Source organism: Mus musculus, chromosome 19 (genome assembly GCF_000001635.26).
Source record: "Mus musculus strain C57BL/6J chromosome 19, GRCm38.p6 C57BL/6J".
In the NCBI taxonomy this organism is placed as follows: Eukaryota; Metazoa; Chordata; class Mammalia; order Rodentia; family Muridae; genus Mus; species Mus musculus.
In genome coordinates, this window is record NC_000085.6 from 40,804,903 (window position 1) to 40,823,952 (window position 19,050).

A 19,050-nucleotide genomic window follows, 5' to 3' on the forward strand; every position below is an offset into this window, starting at 1 on the left:
TGTCTTTATCCAAGTGCGTTGTTTGCTTCTGACCATATCGTTTGTGTCTATTTTTAAAAAAGATTTGTGTTACCATTTACTCATGTGTCCATGTGCGTGTGTATACAGAAGCCAGTGGGATGTCAGCTCCCCTGAGGCTGGACTGAGTTAGTTACTGGAGTCAGTGACGTACTGATGGTTGTAAACAGCCTGGTGTGGATGCTGGCAACTGAATTCAGATCCCGTGCTTTTGACGACTGAGCAATCTCTCCAGCCCCTTGGATCTGCTTTTTAAAGATGAGATCTTAACCTGTTGCTCAGACTGACGTAGAACTCACGATTCTTCGATTCTTCATAGTTTCCCAGAGGAAGGAATTAGAGGTATGCAGCAGCCCAGCCGAGTTCTTTGAGATCAAGGAGCTCTGAAACAAAGGTGGGAGCTTATTTAGTTACCTACCGCAGCTTCCTGTCCCAAGGAATGTGGTCCTTGGGCAAGGTCCTGAGGCTGCCAGCAGCAAAGCCTGAGTGCAGCTGCAAAGAAAAAGACCTGTGACCATGTGGCTTAGAGAGCCTAACCCATTCACACTGGACTTACACTGGCTGTAGATAACACAAAGCAGGAGAAGCTAGGCAGGAGGGTAGTCTATAACCAGAGGGATTTGCTTCTGATTGGTCGTCCTTGTCAGCAGGATGGGCAGCACCTGGTGTTGATACGCTGGAGTGATTATTCAGGCCTGGGTTCTGTTTAGCCTGTGTCTTGATAACTGATGAGTGTTTCTCATTTTTTCTCCTCCTCTGACCCTTGTGCCTAAAATTTAGAATTTCATGGAACTTCTATCAGATTTCTCAATTTTTTGAAAAATCATCAACTATTTGAATTTTTATACTTCAGTCTGTGTTTTCTGGTTTATTTCTGCTTGGTGTTTTATTATGTTTTTCTAGTGTTCTTGTGACCAGGATTTCTGAATTTATTTGGGCAAATATGTTCAGTATCTGTTTGTTTGTTTGTTTGTTTGCTTGTTTTGTTTCTGACTCAATCCTGAATGATAGAAACATCCTAAAATTACGACTTCATCTTCAAACCATCTTGGTCCGCATATTTTCTGAGTACTCACTATTTTTAATTTGTGTTATTTTCTGTGTATGTTTTCAATTATATATTCTTCCTTAGTTTGCAACTTTTGAATATTATGTTTTTACATTTTTAAATGTTTGAGAGGTCTCCGTGTAAACTTTCAGTTTTAACTTTTAGCTGCATCATTTAGTTGCATGAGCAATCACCATTTACTTCCTAGTCTCCGGTTTCCTAGCATCACTGGTCCCACTCTATGGCTGCCATTTAACAGACCCTAATAAAAAGAGAAGGGCCCACTAGGCAAGCTAGGTTACAAAGAAGTCGCATCCCAAGACCAAGAGGAAAGGTTATTATGATTTGTAAAGATCGTGTGCTGAAATGTTAGCATTTGAAAATGTGAAACTGACTCTGAGAATCTGCTTCCTCCTGACCCACACTAACTGATACAACAGGTCACCAAACTGGCCATCTTAAACATAAAATTTGTAGCTAGGTGTGGTGATTCAGGGTCAGACTCGCAGTACTTTCAAAGTAAAGGCTCATGGTTTAAGGTCAGTCTCAGTTACATACATGGGCTCAGGGAGAGACTTTGCCTCAAAGAAGTAAGACAGAGTGAAAGAGAACGCCCATTGAGACAGGCATACAAAGTGCACCCAGATATATCATGCGTACACACACGCATACACGCACACACACTGCATGCACACATGCACAGAGAGAGGGGGAGGGAGGCAAGGAGGGGGAGAGAGACAGAACAAAAAATAAAAAGATTGATTTGTCATAGTTACCTCTGAGTTTGTAAAAGTATTAGTCTTATAGGAAACATATTTGTGAGTTTAACTTAAATTTGCTTTAATAGGATCATTGTCTCAAGAGCTGCAGTGCTCACTCATACATACAAAAGAACTGGCTGGGCTCCATCAGCTTCCCTTTCTCAGCCCTTCTGCAGCAGCCTGAGGTAACAGAAAAGTTCTTTGCTAATTACCCCAAGATTCATTTCTGTCTTACTGGTATTTTTGAGTCAGATTCTGTACTGCCAGGTTAGTAACTATTACCAAGTACTGTGGGGTCTGGAGAGGGCTTTGCAGGGTGTCACCATCTCTAGGAGGTACCCATAAACTCATTTCTTGCATTTTTAAAGTGTTTAAAAAGACAGAATAACATAGCTAGTCCTACGTCTTAAAGCAAAATTTCTATTTGCATGAAGGCCTTTGTAAGGCCAGATCCAGGTACCAAGAACTTCAGCTTTCCAGACTTGCTTATTAGTTATGTCAGGTTGATGACGAGACTGGATTCTGCAAGAACCTGGGGGCGGGGCTCAACTGCTGGATTCAACAGCAACAACAAGCCTGCGCAACCAGCAAGTATGACACTCTAGTTTAGGTTCCACTTAAGGCTCAGTTACATCTTGGAAGGCCGAAATCCCAGTAGCTATGCCAGACCCTGAGAATTTGAAGAGTCAGAAGTGAATTTCATGTTGGTGTAGTGTGAAATGCTATAGTGTTTCCGTGGTGTGTGGGATGGGTTTTCTGAGGGTTTAGAGCAGCAGGACCTTGCTGTGCCTGGAATGCTGGGGCAAGGGGGGCTTAGAGTGTGGTGGTAGGTAAGAGAAGAATGTTTTTGTGACTTATTTTTCCCTTACTCGTTTGACTCTTTGAAGGTAAGTATTTTAATGAGTCTCACAAGCACTTGAGGGGATTTGAGTGAAAATGAATCATTTATTAGGACCTGATTAGGCCAGGTGCAACAGAGAAACCAACCACGGTGGCGGTGTCAGTCAGGGGTCTTCTTAACCCTCCAGGAAAGAGGTTCAGATGCCCAGAGCCAGCTGCTCAAGGATATTACCAAGTACCCAAGCTGTCTTTATCCTTCTGCTCCACTCTCCTCTTTATCCTTAGAGTTGCAAACTGTTCACTACAAGTCTAGCTTCACAGCTGTGTCATGACAGGAGGCATTGGGGAACAGGACAGCCACTCTGCATGTCAGAGAAGAAGTTCTCCAGCCACCCAGACTTCCGCTTGCATTTTATTGGTGTCATGGTACCATGAAACCGTTGCCTTTTTAAAAAGAGGAGATCAGAGATAGTAGTCGGAAGATAGAAAGATGCTATGGGCAGTCACACGAGGCCCTGATAGAACGTATTACTGACAAAGAGATCCAAGGGGGTCAGAGGTACAGGGTTTGCAATACTTGCGAATCTCTGCAGACATCTCTCTGCCTCAGACCAGGCTGTATGACAGACAGGTAGTTACGAAGTGTGGGTTTCAAAGATGGCAAAGACTGGATTATAATCCTGGCTCCACTACTCATTAGTTCTATGATCTTTCACAAATTGCACCAGCTCTCTGAACCTCAACTTTGGAACTTTAAGTAAAGGTAATGGCAGTAGCCGTCTCGCTGAATGGAACATGCTGCCCCAGCATTTGGCACCCTGTATACTGTGTACACAGTGCAAGGGTCTTGCACACAGTGAGGGCTCCTGACCATAGGCTGCTAGTGTCACTATGATTCGCCCTGCCCCCCACCCCACCCCCAGCCCTGCCTCTTAACTTTCTTACTGACATTTACCATCTCTGTTTCCACAACCGTACTCAGGGCTGTGGGTTTTGCCCTTACATTTCCCTCCCACTCCAGACTCAAGCGCAGAAGACAACATGATCTTTCAGCATCTTTGTTGAGCCTAAATTAGATTTTTCTCATTTTTACGATTTATTTTATTTTGGGTTCTGTACACGTGTGGGTTTGTGCCCTTGAGTTCAGATGAGAGCATCAGATCCCCTGGAGCTAGAGTCGCAGGCTGTTGTGAGCCACCCAACACGAGCACTGAGAAACACCCTGGGGTCCTCTGGAAGAGGGGCACGCACTCTTAACTACTGAGCAGGAGTCCATGTCCCTGTGTAAGCCAAGGCTCTCCTGGGCAGAAGATTGCTCTGGGATATAGGTTTAACTGATTCTCATCCTTTGTTCTCTCAGATTAGTGGGACATTTCAAGTGAACATCCCACCCATTTTGCTCGGGTATACCTGGAGTAACACCTACGTCCCTCCTAGAGAAGACTGCAGTGGGCAGAACCCCAAAGAATGTACCTTCCTAAACATTTTTGCTACGATTGAACCTCAGATATCATATGTCACGTACAATCCAAAAGTAGACGAGGTAGGTCTCACGCTGAATTATTCTGAAACGGATCATCAAAAAAAAGTGTAAACGGTTTTAAAGACCAGTGGAAATTTCAAATCTATCAGAAGTAAACATTGGCTTTTCCCTTATTTTGTAAGGGGGAGGCATAGTGTTGAGCTGCCTTAAATCTGATTCTAGTTTTCAGACCAAATAGACATTCTACAACGAGCACAGACTTTTACCAGGAACTGTAAGGCCATGTTTCCCAACCGAAGAGTCGTGGCAACTGTTTTTAATGGTGAAGGAATGCACATCTTAGTCACCAGATACATCAAGGCCCTGAACCCGCCCCAGCAGCTTCTGGATATATTTCTTCATGACTCGAATGCAACGCTTGTGAGTGTCAAGTTTTCTTTCAGTTATTGTTTTTAGCAGTTTCATTGAGATTACAGAGAACCTATGAAGAATCAAGAGTATCGTGTGTGTGTGTGTGTGTGTGTGTGTGTGTGTGTATGTGTGTGTGTGTGTATGTGTGTGTGTGTGTCTGTGTCTGTCTGTCTGTCTGTGTAAAACTGACTGTCTTGGAACCTGCTTTGTAGACCCGGCTGGCCTCGAACTCACAAAGGTCTGCCTGCCTCTACCTCCTGAGTTCTAGGACTAAAGACATGCACCGCTATTGCTGAGCTCAACTGCACCTTTTATCTGGGGGTCAGTCTAGGCAATTGATTGTCCTCCTTTATGTTATTTGTTAATTATAAAGCTCTCTTAATATGACCCTTTGACCTAAAAAAAGAATATATCAACACCCAAATCCAGGTAGGTTACTTTTTATAGCACCCTGCTTTTCCATCATGGTTTCTTGCTGCCTGTCGGTCTGAGGCCCACTGTCCTGGAACTAAGTGGCTCAGGCACTTGTTGAGCCGTAACCGCATGAAGTCATTAGTACAACCCGTGGTGGCTGTGCACCTGTTACACATCACTTCAAATGTTAAAGAGCTTCCTGCGTGTTGCCCTTTCTCCTTTCTTGCCTGAGTCTTGGCCTGCCTCATTCTGGTGGGGAGGGGACATCCTTCGGTGCCCTTGTGTTTGAGGAAGCAGGTCACGTCTCCCTCTGTTTCTGGCTGCAGCAGCTTAAAGAAGTTTCTAAGAAGAGGAGTTCAGAAAGATGTTGAACCAAAAGCAAGGCAAATATTCGTTGTTTCTCACCTTTTAAAAAAATGCTGACATTTACAGTTAGAAAGTATACATTTAATGTTGATGCAGTGGTATAGTGTTTTTAAATTGTAATAATTTGTTACAATAAAACATAATGTGGGACAAGTCTTCTCTGTGTCAGGCTGTTTGGGCCCAATCCCCAGAGACTCACCTTTGTGCCTCTGAGCAAGTTATTTTATCCCTCTAAGCTTGTTCTTTCTGGCCCCTGGAGACCTGTAGTGTGTTCTGCTTATGAAGTGCTATGCGGGATGATGGACATGCTCAGTGAACGTCAGTTAATACCGTTCCAGGACCTCATTGCCCGATTCGTATCTCTGATTCCTTTTGCGGCCGAGACGTTGGATGAAAATGATGGTTCTGACATATGGATGACATCAGAGGTAACAAACGACATTTTATAGTTAAAATGTATGCTATTTCTCACTTGTCTTTCCCCTTAAGGTAGCACTTCTTATGTAGTGTTCTGCTTTGTGAAATATGAGAATGTAACAGGGCCCCCAGACCTTAGCAAGCCCTGAGACCTTAGCACAAATGACTCCATGATGGAAGTACCATTCAGGCTGTAAAATTCAGCACACAGCACCACCTGCCAAAACGAAAACAAAGACCTAATCCATCAAAACCCGTAGTTTTGGGAAAGTCTCTAAATGTACTAACCTTGCTTTCCTTGGTTTTTGTAGTTCTGATTCTGGCTAACTATTCTTAACTGAAGTCTGTCAACCCAGAGAATGGTTCCTGTGCTTAAAAGCTCATCCTAAGAAAGGCTCAGGGCTACACTGGGATGTCAGGCATCCAGGGAAGCCAGCCAGCTTATAAAGGCTTTCTATTAGTTTAAAACCCAGTCTAGCAGTCTTCTCTGGTAGATACCTCACAACAGAAAGTATCTGATAATTTGTGTCTACTTGCCTACTCCATAGTCATTTATGAAAATAAGTCATTAGGGTGATTTTCCATTCAAAAGTCCAAGTAATTCCTCATGAATATTCCTATTCTGTGGGAACGTCAGCAGCGAGGTATTCTACTCTCTCTGAACCCTGTCATCTAGCATCAGATGCAGCCAGGGCACACTGGTGTGGCTGTATCTCTTGCTATGCTCTCTTCCATGCTGCTGAATAAATAGTTGCAACCGGGAGCTCACTGGCCTCCCATCCCACCCCACGTCCCTGGCTCTCTCTCTCTCTAGGGCCGTCATGAACCGGAGAGCATGTGTCTCATTGGTGTGTTATCACTGCTACTCAACAGCAGATTGCTGCTGTATCCCAGTGGGCACAGTAAAGAAACTGCTGACATGACCCATGATATGGTTAGGGGCTTTGTTGTAGATAGAAAAGGGAGGACAGACCGAGCCACCTGAAGGAGCCCAGGGTGTAGACAAAAAGAAGTAGATGGAAATGGCTGGCAGACTGGGCACCACCAGGGCTCTCTTCGAGAGAAGGAAAATAGCAATGAGAGAGAGAGAGAGAGAGAGAGAGAGAGAGAGAGAGAGAAGAGAGAAGGGGAGGGGAGGGGAGGGGAGGGGAAAGGAGGGGAGAGAGAGAGAGAGCAGTGAAATAGAGAGAGTTAGTGGTAATAGGAGACACAGAGAGAAAGTGGACAGCAAAAGCTAAAGAGAGAACGTGTGTAACAAAGAGAAGAGTGGGAATAGCTGGGATATAGGAAGGATGGATGGCTGTGGGGAGGGAAGCCCATGAGCTGGAGGGAGGGTAGAGGAGGGGCGAGGAGGCCTAGGATGGACTTTGAAATGTGAAGAGGCACTTGTGATACTGAGGGAACACAGAGGCCAACATGGACTTTGATATCGTGGTAGGCACCATAGGCAGCCATGTGTCCCTTCTGCTAGAGGTAAGGGAAATGACTCCTGGTAGAAGGGAACCAGTTTCATAAGTTCCAGAGAAATTCTGGCTTTTATCTAAGTGTCAGAAATCTTCGGTCCAGTGTAAGCTCCCTTCTGGGTGTGTGGATAGTCTGAGAGACTTAACAGCTGGCAATTGAACATTTAGGCCCAAAGTTATTAATAGAAAGTCAGAATCTTTTTTTCAACAGAAGTCAGAAATCTAAAGGTTTACACAAAAGTTTTCTTTTAAAAAAATTCTAGGGCCAAGGCTGGGAGTAGTGGCCCATGCCTTTAATCCCAGCACCCAAAAGACAGAGGCAGGCAAATATCTCTGAGTTTGAAGCCAGCTTGGTCTACATAGTGAATTCTAGAACAGACAGGGACTCAAAACAACAACAATAACAACAAGACAAAAACACACACACACAAAAATGTCTAAGGACCAAACAAACATACTTCCATTGTCGTGGGCCTAGGCCACCAGGCTGCCTTTCCTGCTGTACCTATTCCTGTTTATCATACACGCTCGCTCAGTATCCTGGGTTGGATCTCTTATCTGTAGCCCATCTGTCTAGCTCTTTAGGGTAAGAAGTTTCTATTATGCTTCTTGATTGAGCATCATTTGACTTATATCTCTTCCTTTCTTTGAATCAAACACTGTATTGGTACAGGACAGACTGTAGCTCCAAGGCCCCAATTATCACTCTCCCAGATCCTTGTGTGATTATTTATCCAGAATGCACCCTTGGAAGCTCAGGGCAGTATATCTGCCTTGCAAGAAATGCCTTGTCTGGGATATAAATTGTCCTGCCACTCTGTACAGTATCCGTATCACCTATCCCATTATCTGAGTGGCCCGGTGTCCCAAGTTAATATTCTCTTCTTCTTACTCCTTATCAAAGTCAGAGCTTTCTGCTTTGCTTTTGTAGTAACAGCCTGATAAAGTGGAAGCTGGACTTCACGGCTCTAAATGCCTTGTTTACTGGACTCAACTTTCTCTTTCCTCTCTCCTCCTCTTCCTCTCTTCCTCCTCCTTTTAAAATACATTGTATTATTTTTTGTTCCTTTTTTTTTTTTTCCTTTTGCCCAGTGCTGCATTAGTTTGGCCATTGGAAATAAAGAAGAGCATGCCATACTTCTCTGTAATTTCTTTCTGTACTTCGGGAAGAAGGCATTGGTGACCCTGGGAACCTCAGTACTAGAAGTAAGTGCCGGGAAAGTGTGAAAGAAACTCAACCACACTTAAGCCGCCAGTCTGGGAGACTTCCCGCTCACCCGCTCACCCGCTCACCCGAGAGCTTCAAGGGCAAGCATTTGTGACCTGAGGGTAATGCTGGCACACCAACATTTCTACAGTGCAAAGAACAGTTTCTACTTTTCTTCTTGTAAAATGGGGCTCTTGGCGTGGCCTCCGGGAATATAAAACCACCTCACACCCCAGCAGCTGTCTGTGGCAAATGTGCAGTGAATGAGATAAGGGGTCATGCGGCATCCCGGGCGTGCCTGGCTCTGTGGCTGTTCTCATCCACCACCACCGTCCGGTTTCAGAAACTACACTGTAAGGCTTGAGCTAACTCTCTAACGATGTCTTCTCTGCTTCTCCAGGATTTAACACTTTACATTACACTTCTGAATATATTCCGGCCTGACGTGGATATCTGGCCACGTTTCGGCATTTCCAGTCTTACCTTTTGCTTATTTGTTTTTTTGTTTGTTTATTACTATGATATGATTTATTTCCCAAGATCCCTTGCCATAGCTTATTATTTGTCAAATTTGTTAATGTCCCCTTTGATCCACTACCCTGGTTGTAAGTGCTAGTAGGTGGCACTAATAAGATCTCAATAAATAACTCTTACTTGATCCACAGAGAAAATCCACAGCAGGCAGGTTCCACCTCAGTTGGTGGATGAGGTGAAACGGGAGACACAGAAATGAAGAGCAAGCACTCTGAGCCAGAGATGTAGAGACATCGGGACAAGGACAACAATGGGCCAAACAGTGTCCAGACTGGCTTGGGTTTAAAGCCAGCAGCTGGGCAGGAGAAGTAGAGACGTAGGGACAGGACGGCAATGGGCTGAGCAGTGTCCAGACTGGCTTGAGTTTAAAGTCAGCAGCTTCACTCAGGTGTGGGCTAGGCTTTGTTCACCTCTCCATCCTGCTAACCTCTGCTGAAAGTGTCACTCTGCTTTTCACTGTCACTTTAGCCCCTTAAACTCCAAGTCCTCATTAAAGAGGGTGCGTGATAAACATGCCTACCTTCAAAACTGAGAGTGAATTAAAAGGGGAAAATCAGTATGAATCTTAGCATAACCAATAAATATTAAATATTACTATCATTACTTGAATTATTTATTTTTCCACTAAGAAAGTCTCAACACTATGAGAAGATACATGTAGAGCAAAATAATAACCATTTTAAAAAAAAAAAACTTTTTAAGGGGCTGAAAAGATGGCTCAGCGGTTAAGAGCACTGACTGCTCTGCCAGAGGTCCTGAGTTCAATTCCCAGCAACCACATGGTGGCTCACAACCATCTGTAATGGGATCTGATACCCTCGTCTGGTGTGTCTGAAGACAGCGACAGTATATCCACATACATAAAATAAATAAATACTTAAAAACAACTTTTTAAAATTGTATTTATTATTTCACAAGTCACATGCCACAGCACACACATAGTGGTCATAGGAAAACTGGAGAGCTTTCTCCTTCTGCCTACACAGGTTCCTGTGGCCAGGCCAGCAGGCTTCTACCAGCTGAGCCTTCTCATTGGCCCCATAACTAATACTTACTGTCTTTTTCTAAATAAATATTATTGTTATTAGTATGTATGTGTGTGTATGGGTGGCAAGGAGATGTGCCAGGGCACACACGTGGAGGTCAGAGGGCATGCTGTGGAGGTCAGAGGGCATGCTGTGGTGTTTCCCTTGGGCTTTCTCATGGGTCCCCAGGATGGAGCTCATGTTACTGACTAGCCCTCCATGGTAAGTGTCTTTGCCCACTAAGATGCTCCCCTGCCCCAGGCTTCTTGTCCATTAGACTGCTTTCCTGTATACTTTACCTCCTAATTCCAAATCTTTCTCTCAGTTTTAATTTAGTGGATTTTAAACTCCTTCCATGATTCCCTCGGAGCCTTAGGGAATAATCTTACTTAACTGTTTATCTTATTCGGCCTGGTATTCAGTCTGCAGGTATATGCTAACCAAAGTTGAGTTCCTACAGCACTTTTGTGTGAATTAGACAAAAGTGGCCCAGTCACAATGCTTTAGGAGTATCTGTTAGAAAGCCGTCATAGCATACTGATTTTGTTAGAGTAACATGTCTTATTGCCACCAGTACACCCTACAGAACCTCTAACAGTGACACTGGCTCATAGATTCTCTTATTTAAATCATCATACTACCTGGGTCTGAGGATTTCTGAAACTTTCTTGACTTTGATTTTTGTTGTTGTAGTGGTTTGGTTTTTGTTTTGTTTTGGGTTTTGCTGTTGTTTTTCCTCCTTAAAAAAATAAAAACAAAACAAAACAAAACTTTTTTTAAACCCAAAGAAAGCTTTACAACTCAGAATAACTATAATTTTTTTTACATATAGAAGGTAGTCAACAAATACATTGTATGACGAATCTTTTTCCTTATGCAGGGCCATGTGGCTTATGTGTTAACTCAAGAAACTGACGAGTGTTTGCTTTGGAATCCATCGACGGGGCAATGTCATAAGCAGTTTGACCCATTTTGTCCCTTGCAAAGTGTAGATTGTTTGTTCAATGATAAAAATGTAAGTATATGAATAAAAAAAAACCCTCAAGTTATTTCTTCACATCATCCTGAGCACACATTAGAGTCTCCCGGGAACTTGGAAGTCATGGCACCCACTAGTCTGTGGGGTCAGGGATTAACCCATCGCTTACCCTGACCGCCAGTCTACAGAGCTCCCAGAGCCCTGGAATCTGCTCCTCCCCCACAGCCCCCTTGGCTTCAGACACTTAAGCTGTCTACAAGCCTGAAGAATTCTGCAGCATCCTTCCCTACTGTAGTCTTGTGTTCCTGTGGGCTTACGGTGTCTCCTTGTTAATGGTTTCACAGGTCTGGTTTAATATTCAACAAAATAATACACCAATGGCTGTACAGTTTGACTACTCAAAAGAGAGCTTCTGGAAACAGCTGCTTCCAAAAAACGTCCAGGGGACCAAAGCCCAGAGCGTACAGGTAAGACCAAAGCCCAGAGCGTACAGGTAAGACCAAAGCCCAGAGCTTACAGGTAAGACCAAAGCCCAGAGCGTACAGGTAAGACCAAAGCCCAGAGCGTACAGGTAAGACCAAAGCCCAGAGCGTACAGGTAAGACCAAAGCCCAGAGCGTACAGATAAGACCAAAGCCCAGAGCTTACAGGTAAGACCAAAGCCCAGAGCTTACAGGTAAGACCAAAGCCCAGAGCGTACAGGTAAGACCAAAGCCCAGAGCGTACAGGTAAATAGTCCTTCGGGTGTATCTGCATGAGGGTGAGTATTGCTTCTAATCTTTGTTAGTTGTGACAGCCCAATTATGGAATCACTCAGCAATGCTCACTCAAAATGAATCTTCTCTGCCATCCAGCTTATGCTTGGCCTACTTTGATGCCTTTCCTGAATCTTCAGGAAAAAAAAAAACATGATTTGAGAAAAAGAATGTCATCTCAAATGATATTTAGGTCTTATAACCTTTCCCGTCAGAAATAAAACACATAACATTCAAGACGGCATGTAAGTTTTCATGTCATGTGATGATCAAGTATAAAAACCGATAAATGAAATTGCTTCTCTGGACTCCAAACCACAATGCTTATCTTGTAGAATGAAAATAGGACAGAAATAGTATCCATTGGTAGGGGTAAAGCATTATTTTGAAATAAGATGGGAGGAAAATGGCCTGGTGTCCAGGAATGAGGAGACCAGCTTAGCCCAGGTATCTACATGTCATGGCTGGGCAGACCTGTGCTGCCATCAAGTAGCACTTTCTGGATTGAGGACCACAGGGTGGCAGAGTGAAGGCAAATGTTCAGCCTCACTTAAAATCAGGGAAATTTAAGAGTAAAAGATGTGTATTCATAGAACTGTTAACAAAAAGCAGAGAAATGGTGGAGGTATAGATTACCTGGTAATATGATAAAGTTGAACTTGCTCAACTTGTGATCTTCCAGTTGAACCATCTAGCTGTGTGCCCTGGAGAATATGCACAGGTTAGAAAAACACAATGGTCAGCAGAGAAAACAGCAAGGAATTGGAAACAATTCCCAATTAGGAAATTAGTCTGTGAGTTGTGAAATATGCATACAATGAATTCTTCCACAGCAGTGGAAAATGTTTGAACAAGTTTGCAGTAGTTCTCAATCTATACATTATTACCTTGGGATGGATGGCGAATCTGCATATCAGTAGGTTTTTTAAGCTCTCCAATTACAATTTCCAGTCAAGGTTGAGAAGCACTGGCCTAGAGCTAAGCATAACAACAAGAATGGATATAAAAAGCGTTATAGGAAGAAAAATAAAGAGGATGTGAAATAACGCACAAAGTACAAGAGTACTTAGTGAAGTTTGAAACCGACATTGTGTATCTATATGTGCATATACACTATTCACGTATACACGCTTTTATATACAATAGATTTGTAAAGGCATTTATAGGAATGCTAAATACCAAATGCATGTTAGCCGTTACCTTTAGACTGGAAGGGGAAGGAAGAACAATAACAGAAGTATATATAGCAGAATAAGGAGTACGGTATACATGTGCTGACTCTGAGGAAATACTTCCCGAAGACTTTACCTCAAGGATGCTAGCCTCTTCTTAATCCCAGCTGATTCTTCAGCCCCAGCTGACCAGACACCACAGATTATTCACATAAGCCTTTGCTTACATCTGGAAGGCACAAGCCAGACCTTTCTTATCTGCATTATGTGCAACACTCTTATCTTCTAAGCTCCTATGGACCGGCCAAGGAGCTCTTCACACTCAACAGCTTTCCTAGGCCAAAAGCTCCAAAGCCCTTCCGTAATCCTCCCTAAAACAGCATGGTCAGGTCTGACACAGAGACGCCCCCTACTATCTCAGTACCAGTTTCTGTCTTAGTCACTGTTCTTTTGCTTTGAAGAGACACCATGACCAACACAACCATTATAAGAAAGCATTTAACTGGGGGCTGGCTTACAGTGTCAGAGGTTTAGTCCATTATCATCATGGCAGGAAGCTTGGCAGCATGCAAGCAGACCCTGGAGTGGTAGCTGTGAACTACAGATACCTAGAGAGCTATCTTGTCTTTATTCTTTTTTTTTTTTTTTTTAATCTAAAGTAAGGGCCAGGGATGTAGTTCAGCGGTAGACCATTTGGCTATCATGCACAAGGCCCTGGGTTCGATCCTCAGTGCTGCAAATAAATAGATAATAAATAGAATAGAAACGAATAAGTAAAAACATAAGCAAATTCAGAAGGATGCAATGGTTACATATAGCTAGGTGGCCATGTGTTGGGTAGGTGTCCATTCTGTCATGCTCCTTGGTTGCCTGTGTATTCAAGGCAACTCACAACAGCTCAGAAATGCAGTCACAGGGGCCAAAGTCAAGGATACCAAAGGATATAGAATTTTTCCCACCTTCAAAGTCTCCCCACTTCTTTTAAGAAATAACAGAAATAACCCTGGCCTATCAGTTCCTCGTGCATTAAACACTCTCCATGCAGATCAAGCATATGTATGTGTTTTTATATTTCCTGTTTGAAATGCCATTTTTAAAAAAGGGAAATGTGCTTATCTTTCTTGTGCAAACCACAAATAGCCGTGGCTGCGGCGCTGTGGCGCTGCTGCCTCCTAGAGAGAGAGAGTGATCTGTCTAGAGGTTTTGTTTCTGTTTTGTTTAGTTTTGGTTCTGTTTAGTTTTTTTTCCTTGTCCAGTCAGGTGGGGTTTGGCGGTTTCCTGTTGGTGTTGTGTTAGATGTAGCTGCGGCTAAGGTAAAAGACACACCCCTTATTCTTTGACCTTCCATTTTCAAGGAGGAAAATTCAACAACAAAATGTGGCTGCAGAAGTCATGAATGTGTTTTGGGGAGCTCACAGCAAAAGGGAGGGAGTGGGGTGGGACTCAGGAAAGTAGAACTTGCTGTTTCTTCTTTTTTTTTTTTAATTGTTTTATTTATTTACATTCCAAGTGTTGTCCCCCTTCCAAGCCCCCCTCCAAGAGTGCTTTATTTACCCCCTGCCTTTGCCTCTGAGAGGGTGCTGCCCACCACACACACCACTCTTCCCTGTGGCATCAAGTCTCAACAGGATTAGGTGCATCTTCCCCCACTGAGGCCAGACAAGGCAGTTCTCTGCTACATATGTGCCAGGAGCCCTGGACCAGCCCATGTATGCTCTTTGGTTGGTGGCTTAGTCTCTGGGAGCTCCCAGGCCAGGTTAGTTTGATATTGTTCTTCCTATGAGGTTACAATCCCCTCCAGCTCTTTCAATCCTTCCCCTAACTCTTTCATAGGGGGGTCCCAATCTCAGTCCAAAGGTTGGCTCTAAGTATCTGCATGTCTCAGCCAGCTGCTGGCAGAGCCTCTCAGAGGACAGCGAGGCTCCGGTCTGCAAGCACAACATGGCATCAGTAATAGTGTCAAGGTTTGGTGTGCAGATGGGATGGATCCCAAATTGGGCCGGTCCCTGGATGAACTTCCCTTCAGCCTCTGCTCCATTTTTGTCCCTGCATTTCCTTTAGACAGGAACAATTCTAGGTCAAAGATGGGTGGGTCGCCCTATTTCTTCACTGGGAGCCCCGTCTATCTACTGGAGGTGGTCTTTTCAGTTTCCATCTCCCCTCTATTGGGTGTTTTGGCTAAGGTCATCCCCATTAAGTCCTGGGAGCCTCTCACATCCCAGGTCTCTGGGATTTTTAGAGGTTCTCCCTGTCCCCCCAACCCCTGAAGTTACATATTTCTACTCATTCTCCTGCCCCTCTGGGCTCCTTTCCTGTCTCCCCCCATGCCTGATCCTACCCTCCTTTCCCCCACCACCACCACCACTTTCCCACCCGGTTGCCTCCCTCCCACTGCCTCACTTGATTATTTTGTTCCCCTTCTAAGTGGGATTAAAGCATCCTCACTGGGCCCTTCCTTCTTGTTAAACTTCTTGTGGTCTGTGTGTTGTATCATGACTATTCTGTACTTTTTTGGGCTACTATCTACTTACTGGTGAATACATACCATTCATGTCCTATAGAAAATATGGTTCATTTACAACAGTGGAATACTATTCAGCTATTAAAAATGAGGGCATCATGAAGTTCCCAGGCAAATGGATGAAACTAGAAAATATCATCCTGAGTGAGGTAACCCAGAGCTTGCCTCTTGAAATTCAGGGAAAAGAATGGCCCCGAGGGGACAGCTAGCTAGCAGCAAGATCTGCAGTGGACAGGGAGTGTCTCTAGGAGTTTCCAGAGCAGCTTGGCTGCTGCAAGAGCAGAGATGGGTTGAGGGATGAGCAAAATCCTGGTAGGGACGTGAGCCTTAATCTTCGGGAAAGTCAGAAGCCAGCATCACCATGGGACGCCATAATCCAATAACCCTGCCTTGCTGGAAACACTACTTCCTTCCACTTAGCATCAGCACCTGGGAGCAGATGCTGTGTTCCAGCTTCCCACCCCCACCCCCCCCAGAGAAAACTTGACCCCCCCCCCAGAAGTTCTGACACAGCCAGGAAAACAGATCATACACTCCAGAATCCTTCCCACACCCAGAGACCACCCGATCCAAGAATGCCCAACATAACCAAGGTCACGGGAGACTGATGGACTTGTATCTCTATTGACCTTTTATGGTGCTTGAAACTGAACCCGGGGCTTTGTGCATGCAAGGCAAGCACTATCATTGAGCTGATCTTCCTCCAGTCAGTCTCCTGCCTTACCACATGCATCCCAGAATAAGCTACTGTCTGAATGACCACTATCTTAGATGATCAAGAACACAGGTTGCGTTGCGCAACACAAGCACACCTAGATCCAGGATTAACAGGAAACCTTTTGGAAGTTTTAGAGAACACAAATTCTTGCAAAAACAAACAAACAAACTAGCAAACAAAAAACCCAAAAGTCCTTTCAGTGAAATTGGAAAGCTCACAAAACCCCATCATAGGATTTACCAAGTCAGGATACTCAGGCCTCAATCTCAGACCTGAGGGATTCACTGATCCATAGGAGTTGCCTCGTGGGTAGGCAGTGGTTGCTGGCTCAGGGACTCGGTCTCTCTGCTCTGTCCAGTGTAGCTGCAGTCCCCCTCAAGCTGTTTGGAGTTCAGACTTCTGCTTCTTGCTCTGCTCTGCCATGTTCAGTGGGCCTGAGTCTGTTCCTTACTATAGCAGCTGTCTAACCACAGCACCAGAATCACTGGGAGACTGGTTAAAGCGAGCATCACTGGGCCACACCCTAGTTTCTGATTCAGTGGCCAAGAAAGCAGAGTTGAAAATTTGCATTTTTTTTAACAAGTTCTCATGTCTAGGGATTGGTGGTAGGGTCATAGTTTGGGGACCTAGAGACCTGATAGGTTCTAGTGTTGTTCCCTTCTGTCCACTGTAGGGATCACCTGTCCCCATCCCTTCAGCTGCCTCTATTCCTCCGTTCAGAAACCCAAACTAGAGACTTGAAAATCAGCCCCTTATAACTGGCCTTGTGAATCTCACAAAGAACTAGAGTAGGGTTAGGCAGGAACTTGAGCTGTAAACCCAACCTGAGACAGGAAATGAACAAACATGATGAACAAGCATTGCTTCCTACTGTAGGATAGAGTGTACGGAGATGGGAGCATGCAGTGTGTGTATTTAAGTACGTACACATATGCAGGTACAAATGGGCACAAAGACTTGGTTCCTGCCAGCCACAAGACACATAGACGCAGAGAAGAATGGTTATAAACCATCCCAGAGGAGCAACAGATGAGCATTATCTGATGTCTCCTGAGCATCCCATAAATGCCAGGCTTTACATTTTTGCTTCATTTTAAGATTGTTGTCAGAATCCAAAGCAGCAGGTATAACTGTTGTTCCTGTCCCTTTTTTGTTGTTGTTGTTATTTTTTGTGTTTCTTGAGACAGGGTTTCTCTGTATAGCCCTGGCTGTCCTGGAGCTCACTCTGTAGACCAGGCTGGCCTCGAACTCAGAAATCCACCTGCCTCTGCCTCCCAAGTGCTGGGATTAAAGGCGTGCACCACCACTGCCTGGCTCTGTTGTTCCCGTTCTAATGATCAAAGCATCTGAGGTTCAGAACAAAGTCATGTTTGGTTCCTTTGCCAAAGTCACCATAAGTCTAAGAGACACCAGTGTGTGAGATCATTTGATGCCAGATACTTGCCTAAAAAAAGAAATGAGAACAGAAAATGTGTTTTACCCATGAAAACTATCTTTTACAACCACACCCCCATGCTTAGTAAGTACTGTAGAAATCAAAGGAAATGTGTGATCTTTGAGTTTGAGATTGCTTTCTCATGGTTTGGGTCCAGCTTTCCCTGCCCCAGGACTTCAGGGGTGACTGGGATTTAAAGGTGAGCTCTAGAATTGCTCCTAACTTTCAGCTGTCTGTATTTCAGCCTGAAGAAATAGTTTACTCGGACACCAATAAAAGCATGGTAGAAGATCTAAAGAGCAGGTACTGGTACTGTGTCTTCCCTCCCATCTCATGTCCAGCCACCTTCTAACCATCTATCCCAGCCTCTCAAATTACTCATTAGGCTCGACAAAGGAAGCAAGAAAAGGGCGGTGATGATGGCTAGACCCATTGAACTACCAAGTCCTGGCATCTGCATTGATAAATGGTCCCTCTACCAGCCAAGGCAGCCCTTGAAGAGATAGTCTAAAATAACACTGGACATCACTGGCCATGGGTGAAATATCCTCGGTGTAGATAGTTGATGATAAGCCTGTGGTATGCAAGAGCCAACACTTTCTAGAAGGATATGAAGGCCAATAATGGCCATGACCATGATGGAGGGAAAACAGAGCAGTTGGAGAGTTGAAGCACCCAGCAACACTGTCACTTCTGGTTGTTCCCCACTTCCCCAAATATATACATTCATTGACTTATGGAAAGTTCCAGCAAAGCCTCAAACGGGCCATAGCCTGTAGTAGGCTTCACTCCCCTCCACATGTGTCAACAGCTTCTGGGTGTGACTTCCTACAGGGGCTCATACTCCCACTGCAGCCTCACATGTAACCCACTGTCAGCTAGTCAAAACACTGCTGCCAAAATAACCCGGTCACTTCCTTTGCTAGCATTTAGGCCCACTCCATCTTCAGCTATTACTACCCCCTTTTATATTTAAAAACCCCTATTAATATTATTATGTGTATGGGTATTCACCTGCATGTAAGTTTGGGCACCACATGCTTGTCTGGTGTCCATAGAGTCCAGAACAGGAGTTTGGATCCTGTGGAACTGGAGTTACAGATGGTTGTGAGTCACCATGTGGCAGCTATGAATCAGACCTGGGTCCTCTGGAAGAGCAGCCAGTGCTCTTAACTGTTGAACCATCTCTCTAGTCTTCATTTCCCAGTTCTTTTTTGTTTGTTTGTTTGTTTGTTTGTTTGTTTGTTTGTTTTGCTGGGGTTTTTTTTGTTTTTTGTTTTTTCGAGACAAGGTTCTATGTGTAGCCCTGGCTGTCCTGGAACTCACTCTGTAGACCAGGCTGGCCTTGAACTCAGAAATCCACCTGCCTCTGCCTCCCAAGTGCTGGGATTAAAGGCGTGCGCCACCACGCCCGGCCCATTTCCCAGTTCCTAAGAAAACAAGGAATAAACACAGTAGGGAAAGGTTTCCCAACTGATTTGCAT

The 19,050-nt window shown here is 44.3% G+C and overlaps 1 protein-coding gene and 1 long non-coding RNA gene across 3 annotated transcripts in view; one reads left to right on the top strand and one right to left on the bottom strand.

The window, feature by feature from the left end:
* Cc2d2b (coiled-coil and C2 domain containing 2B) overlaps window positions 1-19,050 on the top strand; it is an 81,026-nt gene that overhangs the window by 56,150 nt on the left and 5,826 nt on the right. For both annotated transcript variants that reach the window (XM_011247419.2, NM_001376940.1), the window contains 8 exons: window positions 1,914-2,012; window positions 4,028-4,210; window positions 4,373-4,570; window positions 5,680-5,769; window positions 8,314-8,427; window positions 10,868-11,002; window positions 11,311-11,433; window positions 17,811-17,869. In XM_011247419.2, coding sequence (XP_011245721.2) covers window positions 1,914-2,012; window positions 4,028-4,210; window positions 4,373-4,570; window positions 5,680-5,769; window positions 8,314-8,427; window positions 10,868-11,002; window positions 11,311-11,433; window positions 17,811-17,869 — 1,001 coding nt within the window. The remainder of the gene's footprint in view (window positions 1-1,913; window positions 2,013-4,027; window positions 4,211-4,372; window positions 4,571-5,679; window positions 5,770-8,313; window positions 8,428-10,867; window positions 11,003-11,310; window positions 11,434-17,810; window positions 17,870-19,050) is intronic.
* On the bottom strand, window positions 11,863-13,366 carry Gm33482. Its single transcript, XR_386708.2, has 2 exons — window positions 12,608-13,366; window positions 11,863-12,424 (listed from the first exon to the last, which is right to left on the bottom strand). It is a non-coding gene; the product is annotated as a predicted gene, 33482 (long non-coding RNA).